The sequence below is a fragment of the Neophocaena asiaeorientalis genome, unplaced genomic scaffold, assembly GCF_003031525.2.
Source record: "Neophocaena asiaeorientalis asiaeorientalis breed wild unplaced genomic scaffold, Neophocaena_asiaeorientalis_V1.1 scaffold254, whole genome shotgun sequence".
NCBI classification, from domain to species: Eukaryota; Metazoa; Chordata; class Mammalia; order Artiodactyla; family Phocoenidae; genus Neophocaena; species Neophocaena asiaeorientalis.
Window position 1 is genome coordinate 277334 of NW_020174705.1, and position 17007 is coordinate 294340.

At 61.3% G+C, this 17007-nt stretch overlaps 3 protein-coding genes across 6 annotated transcripts in view; 2 read left to right on the plus strand and 1 right to left on the minus strand.

Moving 5' to 3' along the window:
- The window catches only part of ARHGDIG (Rho GDP dissociation inhibitor gamma), a 4497-nt gene extending 2194 nt beyond the window's left edge, over window positions 1-2303 (plus strand). Inside the window, exons 3-7 of the mRNA XM_024759572.1 lie at window positions 991-1170; window positions 1248-1331; window positions 1586-1662; window positions 1745-1808; window positions 1904-2303. Coding sequence (XP_024615340.1) covers window positions 991-1170; window positions 1248-1331; window positions 1586-1662; window positions 1745-1808; window positions 1904-2103 — 605 coding nt within the window. The 3' untranslated portion in view covers window positions 2104-2303. The remainder of the gene's footprint in view (window positions 1-990; window positions 1171-1247; window positions 1332-1585; window positions 1663-1744; window positions 1809-1903) is intronic.
- A 193-nt stretch (window positions 2304-2496) lies between these two features.
- Window positions 2497-5606, plus strand: PDIA2 (protein disulfide isomerase family A member 2). 2 transcript variants are annotated; one of them, XM_024759570.1, is made up of 11 exons: window positions 2497-2707; window positions 3326-3532; window positions 3602-3735; window positions 3814-3951; window positions 4034-4150; window positions 4240-4365; window positions 4443-4640; window positions 4734-4854; window positions 4927-5108; window positions 5245-5355; window positions 5477-5606. In XM_024759570.1, the coding sequence occupies exons 1-11, from the start codon at window positions 2497-2499 to the stop codon at window positions 5516-5518; spliced, it is 1587 nt and encodes a 528-aa protein (XP_024615338.1). In that variant the 3' UTR covers window positions 5519-5606. The 2 variants fall into 2 exon arrangements, with proteins under 2 accessions (XP_024615338.1, XP_024615339.1); XM_024759571.1 differs by having other exon boundaries at window positions 4300-4365.
- A 333-nt stretch (window positions 5607-5939) lies between these two features.
- AXIN1 (axin 1) overlaps window positions 5940-17007 on the minus strand; it is a 60011-nt gene continuing 48943 nt past the window's right edge. The window contains exons 6-11 of one of the 3 annotated variants that reach the window (XM_024759386.1): window positions 13960-14486; window positions 13270-13440; window positions 10988-11233; window positions 9167-9274; window positions 7356-7523; window positions 5940-6727 (exon numbers count right to left, since the gene is read on the minus strand). In XM_024759386.1, the coding sequence (XP_024615154.1) occupies window positions 6601-6727; window positions 7356-7523; window positions 9167-9274; window positions 10988-11233; window positions 13270-13440; window positions 13960-14486 (1347 nt within the window). In that variant the 3' untranslated portion in view covers window positions 5940-6600. The other 2 variants (XM_024759388.1, XM_024759387.1) reach the window with 2 other exon arrangements.

Here is a 17007-nt window from a genome sequence, read left to right on the forward strand (position 1 = left end):
CGGAAACTTTGGGGGCGCTCGTGGGGACCTCGCGGCGGGGTCCCCCGTCAGGGCTCTGGCGGGGGTGGGGGGCTTCGTCCAGGCCAGACACTCATGGGGCAAGGGGTCAAGAGTGGGCGGGTCTGTTTGTGAAGCCAGGGTGGCAGGGGGGCCCTCTCCCCGTGGGAACCTGCCCCTGAGGTCCCATCTCCCTTGGGTGGGGCTGGGGCTCCTTCAGGGAGGGTGTGGATCCCGGGAAAGACTGGAGCGCAGTGGGCAGGGACTCAGAAAGACCCTGCCCCAAGGCACCATGGGAGCTTCTCCTAGGACTGTGGGAAGGGCTCAGAAAGACCCCTGCGTTAAGGCGCCAGGGGAAGGGGCTTAGTTGACTGGGTCTGGAGGCACCTGGGGAGGTGGCCTCGGAGCATAAGTTGACGGGTTTAGAGAGAACCACCCCTACCCTTCAGGAGCATTATGGGGAGGAACTCCCAAGACTGTGGGGAGGCATTCAGGGAACGCAGTCCCTGAGCAGGGTGGTGGGGACCCTGAGAGGTGTCCGAGAGCCTTATGGGAATATGGGAAGAGGCCTAGGGGACCCTAGAGAGCAGCGAAAAGGCAGAGCCTCTGCTCTAGAGAAGACCTCAGCGGTCACCACTCTGTAGTGGTGGACCCTATCCCTTGCAGCTGTCCCCCATTTGGGGTCTTCCTTCCCCCTACAGTCAGGGAGGGGCATGGGATGAATGGGTGGGGCAGGAGGATGCAGCTGGAGCCTCCAGGGATCACCTGCCTCCATCTCTTGGGAGCCTTCTCCACTCCCCAGGCCCTTCCCCAAGAGGCTGGGTTTGGGCGCTGCTCTGCATCTTCTCGGCCCACCCCTCTCCCAGAGCTCTCACCGGACTCCTGTTAAGTTCCTTCCTTTGGGCAGTGGGAGGTCCAGCTGGCCAGACGGCAGGCTCCAGCAAATGCCAGGTCAGCTGGCACACACCCTCACACACCCTCCCCGACCCCCAGTCCTCCTGACGGACAAGGAGAAGGGGCAGCTGCCGCCAGATGAGGTGCTGGATGAGGCCGTGCCGGAGTACCGGGCCCCGGGGAGGAAAAGCCTCCTGGAGATCCAGCAGCTGGACCCGGACGACGAGAGCCTGGTCAATTACAAGCGGGCGTTGCTGGGGCCTGAGCCGCCTGCCGTGGGTATGCCCATGCCCTGGGCTGGGGTGGGGAGGGTGGGTTAGGGTTAGGGCACCTGTACACTTCTGGTTTCTCTTCAGACCCAAGCCTGCCCAACGTGCAGGTGACCAGCCTGACACTGATGTCTGAGCAGGCCCCAGGGCCCATCACCATGGACCTCACAGGTAACTCCCAGGGTGCCTGGTGCGACCCTGAGCCCCAGGCAGGGACCTCACAGGTAACCCCCTCCGCAAAATACAAACTGATCTTTGGGGTAGAGACCTGGGCTCATTGCCATGTACCTCTTAAGACCCCCCCCCCATGCCCAATCCCAAGTACTCAGACCTAGACCTCACAGGTACAGGTCCCCCATGGGGGCTCCTGGGGCAGGGTCTCAGCCATCACAGGAGTTCACACTTAGCTGCGCTTTCCCTAACAGGGGAGTTGGCTGCGCTGAAAAACCGGGTGTTTGTCCTGAAGGAGGGTGTTGATTACAAAGTGAAGATTACCTTCAAGGTGAGGGAGCTGTCACTAGGGACACCAGCCAGCCACAGGCCCAGCCCCCCCCAGGTTCCCCCTAACACCGTCTGTCCTTCAGGTCAATAAGGAGATCGTCAGTGGCCTCAAGTGTCTGCATCACACCTACCGCCAGGGCCTGCGAGGTGAGGGCTGCGTGGAGGGGGCAGCCCAGGGGGAAGGCTCGGGGTGGGGGCCAGTGGGGCAGAGGGCAGCCCCTGACACCCTCACCCTCCCCCAGTGGACAAAGCCGTCTACATGGTGGGCAGCTATGGCCCGAGCGCCCAGGAGTACGAGTTTGTGACTCCGTTGGAGGAGGCGCCCCGGGGCGTGCTGGTGCGGGGTGCCTACGTGGTCACATCCTTCTTCACCGATGACGACAGGACCCCCCACCTGTCCTGGGAGTGGGGCCTCCACATCTGCCAGGACTGGGAGAGCTGAGCGCCCCCTGCCCCAGGGCTGTGTTCCCACTTGCGGTCCTGGTCTCCCCCACCTCTGTCAGTCGCTGCAAGGGACCCCTGACCATTCCCCGGCCCCCTCAGTGGCCAGACCCCCCTGCCCTCTGTCCTGTCCCAGGACGCCCCCTCCCCGGGCCTGGCACTGTGCCCTGAACAGTCCTATTAAACGTTGCTCTGTCTTGGTGCCCTCGGTGTCGCCTGTCTGCCTCCCCGCCCCCGGGGTGGGGGGGGCCTCCCAGCCTTATCTTCCCTGCAACCAGGCTTGCGTGCCTCCCAGCCTTATCTTCCCTGCAACCAGGCTTGCGTGCCACGTGGCGGCAGCTGCTTGGCCCCCCACCCCCTTATCTGCCCCTGCCCCGTGGGCCCCGGCACTGCCATGGACGGCCAGCTCCTGCCAGTGCTGCTGCTGCTGCTCGGGGCCTCAGGCCTGTGGGGACAGGGGCCAGGGCCCGAGGGTCCCTTGGAGGAGCCCCCTGAGGAGGAGCCCCCCGAGGAGAAGCCCCCGGAGGAGGATGGGATCTTGGTGCTGAGCCGGCAGACCCTTGGCCTGGCCTTGCGGGAGCACCCTGCCCTGCTGGTGGAGTTCTGTGAGTGCTTGGGGCCGGTGGGGCTGGGAGACCCGCAAGGGCCACCTGGGGGGTTCTACCCCCCCATGCCAGGGCCACTCGCCCCCACCGTGCTCCTGGAGATCTGTCAGAAGATACCCGAGGCACAGCCCTGGGGCTGAGCTGGGCCTGGGGGTCCAGCCTCACAGTGGTGAAGGGCACAGGTGCAGGGGAGACCCACGATCATTGTCCTTCTACAAACTCTTCCGTAAAGGGCCAGCCAGCATTCAGGCTTGCACATTCTTCGGGTTTTTACAAGCTTTTCACACGTGAGAGCCATTCTTAGCCAGCAGGCCTCAACAGGCAGATGGCTGGGCGCCGGCCTCAGGAGGAGGCAACGGAAAATTCCTCCTAAATTCAGTCAGGACAGTACTGGCCACTGCCTCCCCAAGCTGGGGGCCTTGAGGAGGCTGGTCTCCGGCGCTTGGGCTCCATGTGGCCAAGGCTCAGGTGGGCCCCTGATGAGGGAGGTGTGGACAGGACATGCTTGCTCCCTGCTGGGCCTGACTGGCCCCAAGGTCAGCCAGCCCTGGCCGGGCGGGAGCAGGGGCTGCGGCTGGGGCCATGGAGGCCTAGGGCACTCATGGCCCTGTCCCCCAGACGCCCCGTGGTGTGGGCACTGCAAGGCACTGGCCCCTGAGTACAGCAAGGCGGCTGCCCTGCTGGCAGCAGAGTCGGCCAAAGTCAGGCTGGCCAAGGTGGACGGGCCTGCGGAGCCAGAGTTGGCCGAGGAGTTTGCGGTGACAAAGTACCCCACGCTCAAGTTCTTCCTTGACGGGAACCACAGGCACCCGGAGGAGTACACTGGTGCGGGGAGTGGGCGTGGGTGGGTGGACGGGTGGCAGGGCTGGCCCAGGCTGAGGGGAATCTCTGTAGGCCCCTGGGAGGCCGAGGGCATCGCTGAGTGGCTGAGGCGGCGGGTGGGGCCCAGTGCCACGAGGCTGGAGGATGAGGAGGGCGCCCAAGCGCTGATAGATGCCCGGGATGTGGTGGTCATTGGCTTCTTCCAGGTGAGCTGGTGGCATAAGGGCCGGGCCTGGGAGCAGGGTCTGTGAGGCCAGTCAGCCTCATAGACTCGGGCCCCTCAGGACCTGCAGGACAAGGATGTGGCTACCTTCCTGGCCCTGGCCCAGGATGCCCTGGACGTGAGCTTTGGCCTCACCAACCAGCCTCAGCTCTTTCAGAAGTTCGGCCTCACCAAGGACACCGTGGTCCTCTTCAAAAAGGTGGGTCAGGCCCAGAGTCAGGGCGGAAGTGGGGGTCGGAGTCAGGGCGATGGCTCCTGCTGACCCACCTGGCACTGTCCAGTATGACGAGGGGCGGGCAGACTTCCCAGTGGATGAGGAGCTGGGCCTGGACCAAGGGGATCTGTCACGCTTCCTCCTCACACACAGCATGCACCTGGTCACGGAGTTCAACAGCCAGGTGAGTGGGGCTGGAGGGCAGGTGCGGGTGGGAGCGGAGGATGGGAGGCGAGCGCAGGAGCAGCCCACGAGCACCACTTGCCCCCGCAGACGTCCCGTAAGATCTTTGCAGCCAGGATCCTTAACCACTTGCTGCTGTTTGTCAACCAGACGCTGGCCCCCCACCGGGAGCTGCTGGCGGGCTTCCGGGAGGCAGCTCCCAGCTTCCGCGGGCAGGTACTGGCTCAGCCCACGGATAAGGGGTGAGGTGGCAGTGGGGAGGCGGGGCGCCCACGCGGACTCCCCGCTGGCAGGTGCTGTTTGTGGTGGTGGACGTGGGTGCCAGCAATGACCACGTGCTCCAGTACTTCGGCCTCAAGGCCGAGGAGGCCCCCACCCTACGCTTCATCAACATTGAGACCACCAAGAAGTACATGCCTGCGGACAGGGGGCCAGTCACCACCACCTCGGTTGCAGCCTTCTGCCACGCAGTCCTGGGTGGGGAGGTCAAGGTCTGCTGCTGGACTGCCCAGTTGGGGGGCGGGAGTGGGAGCAGCGGCTCTTGGGAGAGACCCCCCAATAAAGCACCTGGCCGGTTCTCCCAGCCTTATCGCTTGAGCCAGGAGGTCCCCCCCAACTGGGACCAGCGGCCAGTCAAGACCCTCGTGGGCAAGAATTTCGAGCAGGTGGCTTTTGATGAAACCAAGAACGTGTTTATCAAATTCTGTGAGTGCAGAGGGCAGTGGGCTAGTGGGCAGCAGGGACCCTGCTGGCTGTGCTGATGCCCCCCTGTCCTAGATGCCCCATGGTGCACCCACTGCAAAGAGATGGCCCCGGCCTGGGAGGCACTGGCTGAGAAGTACAGGGACCACGAGGACATCGTCATCGCCGAGCTGGATGCCACGGCCAATGAGCTGGAGGCCCTCCCTGTGCACAGCTTCCCCACCCTCAAGTACTTCCCGGCGGGGCCCGGTCGGAAGGTGAGGCAGGACCCCATCCTTGGGTCTGGGCTCAGTCTAGGCTCTTCAGACCTCGGCTGGAGATGCGGCGTGGCCTCGGAGGGCTGGCCTTAGACCCTGGACGGTGTGTCCCCCAGACCTGCCCGTCCTTCCTCAGGTGATTGAATACAAAGGCACCAGAGACCTGGAGACCTTCTCCAAGTTTCTGGACAGCGGGGGTGAGCTGCCTGCAGAGGAGCCCACGGAGGTGCCCGGAGCCCCCTTCCCGGTGGGTGTCTCTGTCCCAAGGCTCCAGGTCTCTGGACGAGTCCTCTGGATGCGTGGCTGTGACATGGGCTGGGCTGGGCTGAGGGTGCAGCTTCCAGCTGGGTCTCTATGACCCTTTCCAGGAGATGCCAGAAAACATCACGGAGCCCAAAGACGAGCTGTAGTTGCACCGCTGCCAGCGCCCACCTGCGGAGCCGTGTCCCTTGGTGCCCATGGAAGCTGTGGGCTGTAAATAAAGAGCTCTTGTCCTGGACTGTGTGTGTGGTTCCTGAGCAAGGCAGGCCCCCTGGCCCTTGGTTTGGGCCCAATCTCAGCCTCCTGGGTCCTTCACATCTTGGATGGAAGATGGGTCCCTGGCTCAGGTCTGAGGCTCCACTGGGGCAGGAAGGGGGAGCATGGCATTGCTGCCAGCTTCAGGCCCACTCTCTCTCCCAAGCTCTGCTAGCGTTGCTAAATGGCCCCCCCTCCCTGCCACGGAGGCTGGCCTGCCTTCCTTTGGTGGCTGGGAGACAGGGCACACATCCCAGGAGCCAGCCGAGGGGCATTCCCACCAGCCACGTTGGACAGGTGCAGTCCACAGTCAGGGAAGATTCAAAAATGGTTTTATTTCATTATTATCCAAGTACCTTTGAAAAGATAATTGTACAAGTCAGCGCATGAAAAACGGGCTTGGGGCAGCCCCTCCCCGCTGGCCCAGGCCTGAGAAATGTACATATTTACATGGGCCCTTAGGAGGAAGGGGCCCGGGACCCGCTGAGCCCATGCTTGGGCCTCGGTGCTCCGTCGCCGGGTCCACACAGTGAGGCAAGAGACAAGCTGTGTTGAAGGCACTCGGTGACATGTACAATGGACAGAGGCCCCACGGGGCCCCCTGCACCCCGGCTCTGGGACAGACCTGACCAGGGCAGGCCATGGCGGGCGAGTCCCAGAAGGAGAAGCAGAGCCTGTGGGGTGAGCGCCGGGGGCGTCCGTGGTTAGCAGCAGGGGGCCGCGGGGGAGGGTCTCAAGGCGGCCCCATGGTGGGCTCCCTGCTGGGTGGGCTCTTGAGTGTCCTGCAGAGGAGTGGGTGGAAGGCTGTGGGACCCCAGAGGGACCCCCCCCGCCCTCCTGGACACAGATGGACCAAAGGGGTGGCAGCTGTGAGGCGGGCAGCACCCGGCCTTCCGCCAGCAGCCGTGTGTCTGCCACACTCTCGCAACCCGGCACAGGCCCTCGTGGTGCGCAGCGCGGAGGCCAGGCCCGCCCGTCAGTCCACCTTCTCCACCTTGCCGATGACCTTCTCCTCGAAGACGGGCAGCACGGCCCCGTCCTCACGCACCTCCTCGAACACCACGCCGCATTCGAACTCGTCGCTCACCTTCTTGAAGTAGTATCTGCGGGTGGGAGGGGCGGTGAGGGCGGCAGCGTCCGGCAGTTTGGCGGCCGCCCCTGACACCTCCTGCAGGGCACGCGAGCCGGTTCTGCCCGGTCCCTGAGTGCCGGTGCTTGACACGTGCGGTGACCACATGCAGGGTCCCTGCCCCGGCCTCTAGGTGCTGTGGGGGAGGAGTGGGTGGGCGTGGGGTTTCTGTCCTCTCCACTGGGCTACAGCGCCTGCACTCGGCCCAAGGCCCCTCCAGTGGCCACAGCAAACCCCCCAGGCAGGCCCACGGTGGGCTGACCCCAGCCGAGACCCCATGGGCCCCACCCGACCTACAGAGCCCAGTGAGGAGCCTGCAGGGGCTGGTCTCAGGCCGGCAGGGCTGGGCAGCCCAGGGCAGACCCGCGGAGGACGGTTAGGAGGCTGAGACGAGGCCGACTCAGGTCACACCAGCACGGGGACCAACAGACCCTCTAGACCCCTTGCTCGGCCTGGAGCCCTCAGCCACCTGAGATCACCCATGCCCCATCCGTCGTGGGGCTCACGCCGACAGCCCGTGGCCAGACAGGTGGAGGCAAGGACTCAACGAGGCACGAGCACACAGCACTGTCTCCTGAGCTGACCCCACCAATGCCTCTCACCTGTAGTTGCCTTTCTTGGTCAGCAGCTCCTTGAACTGGCCCAGGGTGACCGCACGGCCCCTCACCAGGGTCCGGTAGGGGATGGGCTCCCCACAGAAATAGTAGGCCACGACGATGCTGTCACACGACTGGGCACTCCCACCGCCTGCCTTCCTCTGCGATTTTGTCCTGGGGGGCGGAGAAGCAGCGGTGACTGCTGGGCCCCAGGCACCCCAGTAAATGACAGAGCAGGGCCTGCAGGGTGGGCTGTGCCACGCTCAGAAGTGCCACACATCCACAGGCCCTGACGCCCACCCCACCCACACATAGCCACGTCCAGCCCCGGGGGGCTCACCCCACATGGTGCCTCAGCCCAGGTTTCCAGTCCTGCACCAGCCACATGCCTTGACCCACGCGGACAGCAGCTCGTCGCCTGCCCGCCAACTGTCCGACCGGCGCCTTGGCCTGCCCACCACCCACTGCGAGGCCCTGGTCTCACTGTGGCTTGAACTGCCTGGCGGGCAGCACCCACTAACCAGACCATGTGAAGTTGGGCGAGCAGGCTTCTCAGAGCCAGAACCCACAGCAGATGCCTCTGCTGGGCTGCATGAGACAGCCAGCCAGGCCACAGAACCCGCCACAGCCACCGCCTCGAGGCTGGGCTAAACTGCTCGTGTCCTAGTAAGGCCTATAGGCCCAAGCTTCAGAAACACCTAAGGCCAGGGACTGGACGAATAGAACTGTGACGGATCCTGACACGGATCTGCCTCATGGCAGAGAGCTTGTCACGAGACCATAAGCAGCAGCCAGCCACACTTCCAGAGACCGCTGAGGCCAGCAGCGCCTCCTGCCCAGGCTGAGGCAGCACCCGTCTCCTCTAGCATCCTGTCCTGTGACCGCTCCAGAGCTGTGCCGGTGGAGCCTGGCACAGCCCTTGCCCTGGCCAGCTGGGCATGTCAGTGTCATGTCAGGAAGGCCACCTGAGCTCACAGCAGGCTCTATTCTCTCTGGGGACCCCCCCGCCCCAGTGTTCCTGGGCACAGAGCAGGCTGTCACCTCAGCTGTGTGGCCATCCACTGCCTGAGCCAGGCTCCCAGCGCCCGCTTCCCTTCCCTCAGTCCTGCGACCTCAAGCCCAGGCTGTCCTGGGAGCCCAGCTGGGGTTCCTGTGGGGTCCATTCTCTGCAGAAGGGACGCCAAGTCCCTGCTTCTCCAGAGGCCACTGGAGGAGTGACCTATGGGGAGGCCGTGAGCCCCTCAGCACACTCAGCCGGGTGTGATGAAGTACTGTCTGGGGTCAGCCCTGCAAGGCTGAGGTGGGGGCCCCTTCCTTCTTCTCTGTCTTGAGCAGAAGTGCAGGGACAGGGTGGCCAGCACTGTCTACATACGGCCCTTGGCTCCCCAGTGCCCAGCCTGGCCCACGCATGCCCAGGGAGCCGACCTGCAGGTGCCTGTGGTCCACGTGAGAACAGAGCCCGCTTGCTGTGCACAAGTGCCCGGGGCTGACGCTTCCGGTCAGCAGTGCCAGGGGAGTCAGGGCTGCAGCCCTGAACCCATCAAGCCAGGCAGGTCGCTGACCAGTGAGTCCCAAGGCCTGGTGGGGACGTGAGGCCAGAGTGCGGGAGGCGAGTGGACCTCCTCTCTGGCCCGTTGGTCACTTGTCACCACGTGGACGGTCAGACGGTTCCTTTGACAGAGATACACTTGCAGACCCAGCTCTTCAGGTGCAGTGCCTGAGCTCCCATCGCGGGTACAGCTGCGCCACTGCAGCACCTGGCCGGAGGTGCAGTATGGCTGGGCAGTACCGGGAAGACCCGGGGGGAGCGCACGTACTCTGTCTCGGAGAGCTCCAGGTCGGACACCGCTGGCACCACGCTCAGCACGGGCGTGCACGCTGGCCTGACACAGGAGCGCCCCCGCTGGATGACCTCCTGCACATACCTAGGGAACAACGGCGTCAGTGAGCCGCATGGGCCTGGGCAGGGCCTCCAGCAGCAGTTGGCGGTGACCACAGAAGACCAGCAGGAAGACGGAGCAGGGGCTCCCAAGACGCTCTGTCACCACAGATGAGGCTCCCACTGTGTGCAGCGGACAGGACACCAAAGCCCTCCTTGGGTTGTGGAGCAGGGCGGGAGGATCAGGGCTCCATCAGGATGAGTCGAGAGGCCGATGCTGCTTCCATCCATCCAGGGTTCCCAGACCCTCATCTGGGCAGAGCCTCGGGCACCGGGAACATGCTGGGGTCCTGTCACTTCATGCACACTCAGAGGAGCCTTCGCCTTCCAAGAGGAGCTGCCCTGGTCTCCTCCCTGGGGTGCAGCTCTTCCTACTCAGCACTCGACACAGACCTGGGCTCTGGAGCGCGGCCGCTGCTCCGTCTGAAGGAGACTCGCTGCCTGGCAGCTCCTCTCCCAGTGGCCTTCCACCCCGGGGGCGATGCTCTGTGGCCCTGACACAACTTCTACCTTCACCGGCCTGGGTGGAGGTCACCCCACGATGAGGGCCCAGCTCTCTGGTCTGTAGCCATTTACAAAAGGCCCACATGCCCTAGACTGACCACCGTGGAGGTGCCAGAGCCACCCATGTGCTCAGCTCAGCGTCACCAGCCAGACAGGACGTGCCGCTGGGCAGGGCCTGTGAGTACTCACAGGAAGAACAGACAGCGGGCAGCAAGGATGATGGGCCAGGAAGCCCCTGCAGGGGGTCCTCACGGCAGGGAGGGTGTCCACACGCCCTGGCCCCCACGGTGGCCCCGCTGCTGCCCCGCTGGCCTCCAGCTTACAGGCTAGCATCAGGCGAGGCCACCTGCACAAGCCTGCTCCCCGGCTCTATGCTGACGAGCGAGATCACGGGGTGTGAGACAGCTAGGCGTAAACATGGTCACCTTCAGTGACCCGGGGGACACATGCGGGCTTCCAGCTATGCCCGAGACGGACGCTGGGCAGGGTCTGCACCCTGACGCCAGCTTCCCCAGAGCAGCACAGACCCAAACACGGTGAGGCCAGACCCCAGATGCCCAGCTGACCGAGGGCAATGGGAGCCAGTAACATCCAAGAAAAACAGTGGCTGCAGTTTGATGACCACACTCCCCCGATTTCCAGGCCCCTCAGAGACCCTGATCCACCTGGGAATCCTGATGGGTCAGCAGGCCTGGGAAAGTGACCTCAAAGGCCGAGCTGCAAGGACCCAGCCTGGAGGGACAACCTGTCCCCCATAAAGGGGAGGCCTTCCTGCCCCCCTGGGGCCACCCTGGCCCTGAAGGCCAAGGAGGGCACAGTGAGGAGGGCTGTGGGGCTGGGGTCTTTCCAGGAGAAGAGTTTACACCCACAAACATCTCAGCACCAACGTCCTGCCTGCACGTGACATCGGGGCTCCCCTCCATGTAGCTGTGAACCACATGTTTTGGGCCCCCTTCGTGGAGGCAGCTGGGAGCCCCCAGGACCGCCCCCTCCTGGCTCAGCCAGCACAGCAGCCAATGGTCATCTGACTGTGACCTCCAGCAGTCCCAAGGTAAGGGCGAGTGAGCACATGTGCAGGGCAGTTGTGACACAGGAAGGGCTCCCCCTCCCTCCCCAGAGGGACAGTGTGATGACCACCTGCCCTCCCAGCCCTCGGCCACACAGCAGGCAGCCCTGCTCTCCCGAGGTCCCATACCTCTGCCTCGAGGGCGCCTTGCTGGCCCTCTTCTCCTCCTCCTCCAGGCGCCGGCGGGCCTCCTCCAGCTGCGTCAGAGGGTTGGGGGCCGGGTTGGGCGGCATCGTGGGGTCCTGGATGAAGAGATGTGAGGGCTGCACGGAGGTCCGGAGCTGGGCGCTGACCCAGGGGTGCACGGCCCCGGGGCGCTCGATGGACAAGGGCCGGGAGCTCTCGTGGGCCTGCTGCTTTTTTGCCCCGGACGACCTGTGGGGCCAGAGAACAAGGTGAGCAGCGCCCACACCCCCCACACCTCGAACGTACAGTCCTTCCTGGAAACTTGTGTATTGAAATATAAATCACATCCTATGTGAATACTTTTTTTTTTCTGCTTCCCCATGAAAACTTCTTTTAAAGAAAAGTTTTCAGTGTTATTGAAAAGTATTTTGATATTAAAATAAGTGCTCTTTGTGAAAAACCTGAAACAGGAAATTCAAAGAAAAAAATAAATGTAATTCAGCAACAGCCACTCTAGGAATATTCAGTGTATTTCCTTCTCCATTAAAAACACTTGACACAGGGACTTCCCTGGTGGCACAGTGGTTAGGAATCTGCCTGCCAATGCAGGGTACATGGGCTCGAGCCCTGGTCCAGGAAGATCCCACATGCCGTGGAGCAACTAAGCCCACGCGCCACAACTACTGAAGCCCCCGTGTCCTAGAGCCCATGCTCCACAACAAGAGAAGCCTATGGCAACGAGAAGCCTGCGCACCACAACGAAGAGTAGCCCCTGCTCGCTGCAACTAGAGAAAGCCTCTGCGCAGCAACGAAGAACCAACGCAGCCCAATATAAATAAGTTAAAAAGAAAACCAAAAATACTTGATGTAATTAGCATAATTCTGAACATGTGATCTTTCCTGATTTCCCCCTCCACATGACATCACGCTCCCCATCATCAGACACTGAGAATGTGCTTTACATCTGTGTGACCTGCCGTCACTCAATCACTGAATGGAATTCGAGTGAAAACATCTGCCTCTCTCAGCTAGGCTGGAGGCCTCAGAAAGGGGGGCTTAGCCCCAGGAGCAAAAAGGAGGGAATCCCAAGGGGGCCCTGGGGAGAGTGGGTTGACCCAGTGCCCTTGTGATGCCAGAACTGCCCAGGGAATGTACCCCAGGGGGATGTGGACTCCTCCTAAAAAGTCCCACAAGGCCGGCCACAGGGAGACCTCACCCCGTCCCCCTACCCCTCACTCCCTGGCCCCACCTCCCCCCCATTCTCCCCTCTACGGGCCTCACCTCCCCTGGGCCCACAGATCCCAAGAAGTGCCTGGTGGAGACGCTGCAGCACCAGCATTTGATAGAACCTGCAGCCCAGCCAGAGGGCAGGAGCCTTCCAAACCCAGGAGGCTGTTTCTAGACTCTCACTCTTTACCCACAGAAGCCCTCCAACCCTGGGGTTGGGGGAGCAGCCAAGGACAGAGCCAGTCCTTGTGAAAATCGCAAAAGAGAGAAATCCAGAGAAGCCAAAAATCCACCCCCACCAGAGCAAGAGAGGGGCTCCCAGAGAGGCCCCCCCTACCAGGTCAGGCTCTGTGACTGCAAAGGGTCTGCACACTGGCAGGGGGCTTGTTCCAAGGTTACGTGGACCTTGGAACGTGTTGCCACGGGAACAAGGGACCCCGTGTTGCCAATGACCTGCCTCACCTGCCTCACACACACCACTCGGCCCTTCCCAGGAAGGCCCAGGAACGGCGAGGGCCAGGGAAGTCCGCCCGTGGGCCGACCCCGCCAGCCCCAGGCCCCCCACCCAGCCCTGTCCCCACCATGAAGGGGACAGGGGTGACACTGAGACCGACACAGAGCTCAGAGGGATGCAGACCAGATGAGAACTGCCCCCGGCAGCCGGAGGACAAGCAGGTCAGGCCCATAAGGTTCCTTGTGCAGGCCCTGCCTTAGCTCCTTCTCACAGGAGGGCAGCCATGTGGCAGGAGGCCCCTCCCCGGTGGGGTGGGGGGGGCTGCAGCAACTTCAGACTGACCCCACCAGTGGGTACTCCTGCCCAGGACATTGAAGCTCATTGACAACCCCCACTCCATCACAGGGTCCCCAAAGGGAGGCGCTGACCTCATGCTCCCATGGACTGGACCTAATTCCAAGGAATTCCTGCTTCCGTGGCATGTGGCTTGCACTAAGACCAGCTGCTCAGGATGCTGGCAGAGGGGCGCTAGAGGCTGGCAGGGTGGCTCTGGACGCCTGCGCCCACAACTGCACAGGGCCCACGCCCACACACAGCTTCTCACCCGTGGCCAGCCTTCCGGTGCCTGCTGATCTCCTTCTCGCCCTCGATGATCCATTGCATGATTTTCTGGTTCTTCTCTGCGTCCTCAGAGGGGCCTGGCGCCTCCACGCTGGTGCTCTTCCCCGACTCAGCCTTCTTGGAGTTTCTTTTGGAGGTCATGCTTGCCTTCCCGCTGCAAGAGCAAGACCAGGGTCACCTGCTACTTCAGCTGGCCTGATGCTGGACAGCTGGCCCAGGCCCTCATGGCTATGGAAGGGTGGCCTGGAAGGGCCCCTCCCTGAACGTGGGGCCTCTGCCCTGGCTCTGCGGGCATGAGTGGGGTTGTTTTGGCGGACTCTATGGTGGGAAGGAAAGGAAGGAAGGCGTCTGGGCAGCATGGGCCGGGAGGGTTGGAGCCAAGGGGGCGGCATCCAGGGCCTGGCCACCCTTCCTCACCCAGACACTGCCCTCCAAAACAGGTGCATCTGACCTGACCATGCTTCAAGGCTGGAGCTCCAGTGGCCAGTGCACCCAGGTGCCTGCTGTGTCTGTGGCTGACCCTGATTTAATGACTTTTAAAGGGGAATCCTGGCTTGAAGGCTGAACAGAGGCCACAGTAGATACGGCCTCTCGCCTTGACCCCTTTTTCCTGGAGACACACACAGCCTCACTGACACAGATGCAGAAGGAGGGAACTGCCGCAAACACTCACCTGTAGGCCAGGCTGTCACTGGTGGTGGGGGCGGCGCCCATGCTCTCCACGTGGCTTCGGGGCTTGGCCGCGTGGCCGTGCAGCTCTGGGCCCCACACGAAGCTGCTCTGGACCCGGCGGGAGGCCTCGGCCTCGGCAGGCTCCTTGGGCCTAGCTGAGCCATGGTGGCTGTGGTGGTGGCCGTGTCTGTGGAGGTGCAGGCCAGCTGTGTCCAGCTTCGCCCCCGACTTGGGCACGTGCTTTCCATGCCCGGGCACTGTGCCTCCTAGCACTCCCATCTTGGGCATGTGTGCACTGTCCGGGGAGCGGTGGCCGGGCCCTGGTGACTGGCAGCCCGGTGTCCTCATGACTCGCTGCACATGCTCGTCCAGGATGCTCTCCGGGTTCTCCTCGTGTGCATCCCGCAGCCCCACACAGCTCACATCCGCGTAGCGGGGTGGGAAGTGGTGCCAGGCCGGGGCTGAAGGCAGCTTATGACTGGCCCCTGGGGGGCCAGAGGACACATCACCATCCTCACCTTCTTCCTCCTGTGGGGACAAGGCCATATGTTACCTCTCAGCACTGGACACACTGCGGAAACCCCACGCTTGGGGAGACAAATCACAAGCAAGCAAAGGCCAGGAGCCCTGAGCCTGGGATGAGGCCGGGCAGGTGAGGTGCTGGAGGGGCCGCCCGACCCAGAGCAGCCCCCAGAGCCCCCCCTGTCCCTGCTGAGTCCCGAGCAAGCGCAGCTGGGCTCTGGGCAGTCTGCACGGCAAGAGGGTGCAGACGGATGGAGGCTGGGCTCACCACCTGAGTGTGGCGGGTACGCGGTGAGGAGGGGCACAATGCCAGTGCCGCGGAGACCACCGGGAATCCTGGCACTGGTTCCACTTTCTTTTATGCTTATCAATAAAAATTTTGTTTTTTATTTTTCAGTTGAGTTTTCCTATTCCTCAATCTTACTGCCATATTTTCCATCATATTTTCAAAGGGAATGTTGCCCTTGTACAGAAGAGCTCTTGGTTTTTGCTTACCTTGCTACTGGTGTCTTAATAAATTCTGACATTAAACTAACAGAATTTCCTTTGACTCTCTGAGAATTACCATAACCACATCCATAAACATAAATATTCGATCACTTTAATTCCAAAAGATACTGGTCACATTTATTTTCTTGTCTTATTGACTTGTCCAAACCAGAATGCTGAGTATGTCTGGTCATAACTGAGAAAACGGGCGACTAAGCCACCCTGCACTTTAACACAAAAAACCTCCGGGAGTTCACCACAAGACTCACCACTGCAAAAGTACCTAAATGTCATTCAAACATGCCGTCAGCTGTGGGCACTGCAACTCAGGATGGAAAATGGCACTGAAGAGGACAGACAGGGAGAGAGGGATGGATGGAGGGGGAACACACACCCTGTAGGCACAGATGGGAGCTGCCCTGGCAGAGCCTCAGACCGTTGGGCTCCTGCACCCCATCCTGTGTCCCCATCCCGACCCCTGTGCTTTGCAGGGATGAGGGGCTGGGAGACTCCTTGCCAAGTCTTCCCCAGGGCACTGCACTGTTGACACTATTCACCTAGGGCAGCAGAGAGCAAGAGGGAACCTCCAAATTCCTACGGATCTGACATCTAGTTTTTCTTAATAGCTCTGCATGTGCAGAAATTCAATTTTAGAGCTCTATAATATTGATATTATACATTTACATAACCACTCAGCTGCTAGTACTCGTTTTTTTTTTTGTTTTTTTTTTTTATTCACTGCAGGATCCTGGGTTCGAACCCTGGTTGGGGAACTAAGATCCCACAATCTGTGCAGCACAGCCAAAAATAAAAATACTGCAGTTATTCCTCTTAAATAAGGACTCTCTCACTTATAGCATGATTCATATAGCTTACAAAGTCACACGGAGTAAGAGACTCAAGACCGCACTGCCAGCTGCTGGGCAGGGTGCCACACCCCTGGGGACTGAGGGATGCCTGTGGGAGCAGACCAATCGGAGCAGCCGTGTGCCTGAGAACGTGACCCTGAGGCCGGGCACCAATGGCCAACGGTCACTGCAAGTGGCAGCCTGCCTGAGCTTGAGGCCCCGTGCCTGCCGACTAGTTCCTGAACTGGCACTAGACATTCATTTGGACACTTTCTGTTAAGTCAGAGAACACCGTTCGGTCCAGTCCCTCCCCTGTGAGCTCATGGGCTCCAGGCACAGCCACCAAGCGCCTGTCAGGGACGCCACAAAGAGAAAGAGTCTCAGACTCAGACGTCAGAAAAGCACACTCAATACCTAGAGCTGCAGCTGCCTGTAGGATGTCTCGCCCAGAACGCTGACCTCCCAGGACCACAAGCACACGTAGCCCCTGAGCCAAGACTGAACACTTAACAGAACGATTACGAAAGCTCAAGTCCGCAATGAAAAGGTGGTGGATTCTCGCTTTCTTAAACTTCTTTCATGGAATGTTACACACGTTACGTCCTAAGCACGTTGGTTTTAAGAGCTGTTAACAGCGACGTGCTCGGGGCTGCCTCACAGAGAGGTAGTGCTGTGGAAATGCTGCTAGCCGAGGAAGACACGGCCTCGTCACACGCGTGACCCGGGGCCAAGCTCCTGCTGAAGCACCTGCACTCCACGGGAACTCTGATCTGTGTTTTTTGTGGTTGTTGTTTTTTAACATCTTTATTGGAGTATAACTGCTTTACAATGGTGTGTTAGTTTCTGCTTTATAACAAAGTGAATCAGTTATACATATACATATGTTCCCGTATCTCTTCCCTCTTGTGTCTCCCTCCCTCCCACCCTCCCTATCCCACCCCTCTAGGTGGTCACAAAGCACCAAGCTGATCTCCCTGTGCTATGCAGCTGCTTCCCACTAGCTATCTATTTTATGTTTGGTAGTGTATATATGTCCATGCCATTCTCTCACTTTGTCACAGCTTCCCCTTCCCTTTCCCCCTGTGTTCGTTTTTTCAGAGCGGGGTCGCAGGAGGCGGAAACCATGCCCCTAACTGTCCCTTCAGCTCCTCCACAGGCCTCACAGCCTGAATGAGAGCAGCTCAGGCAGC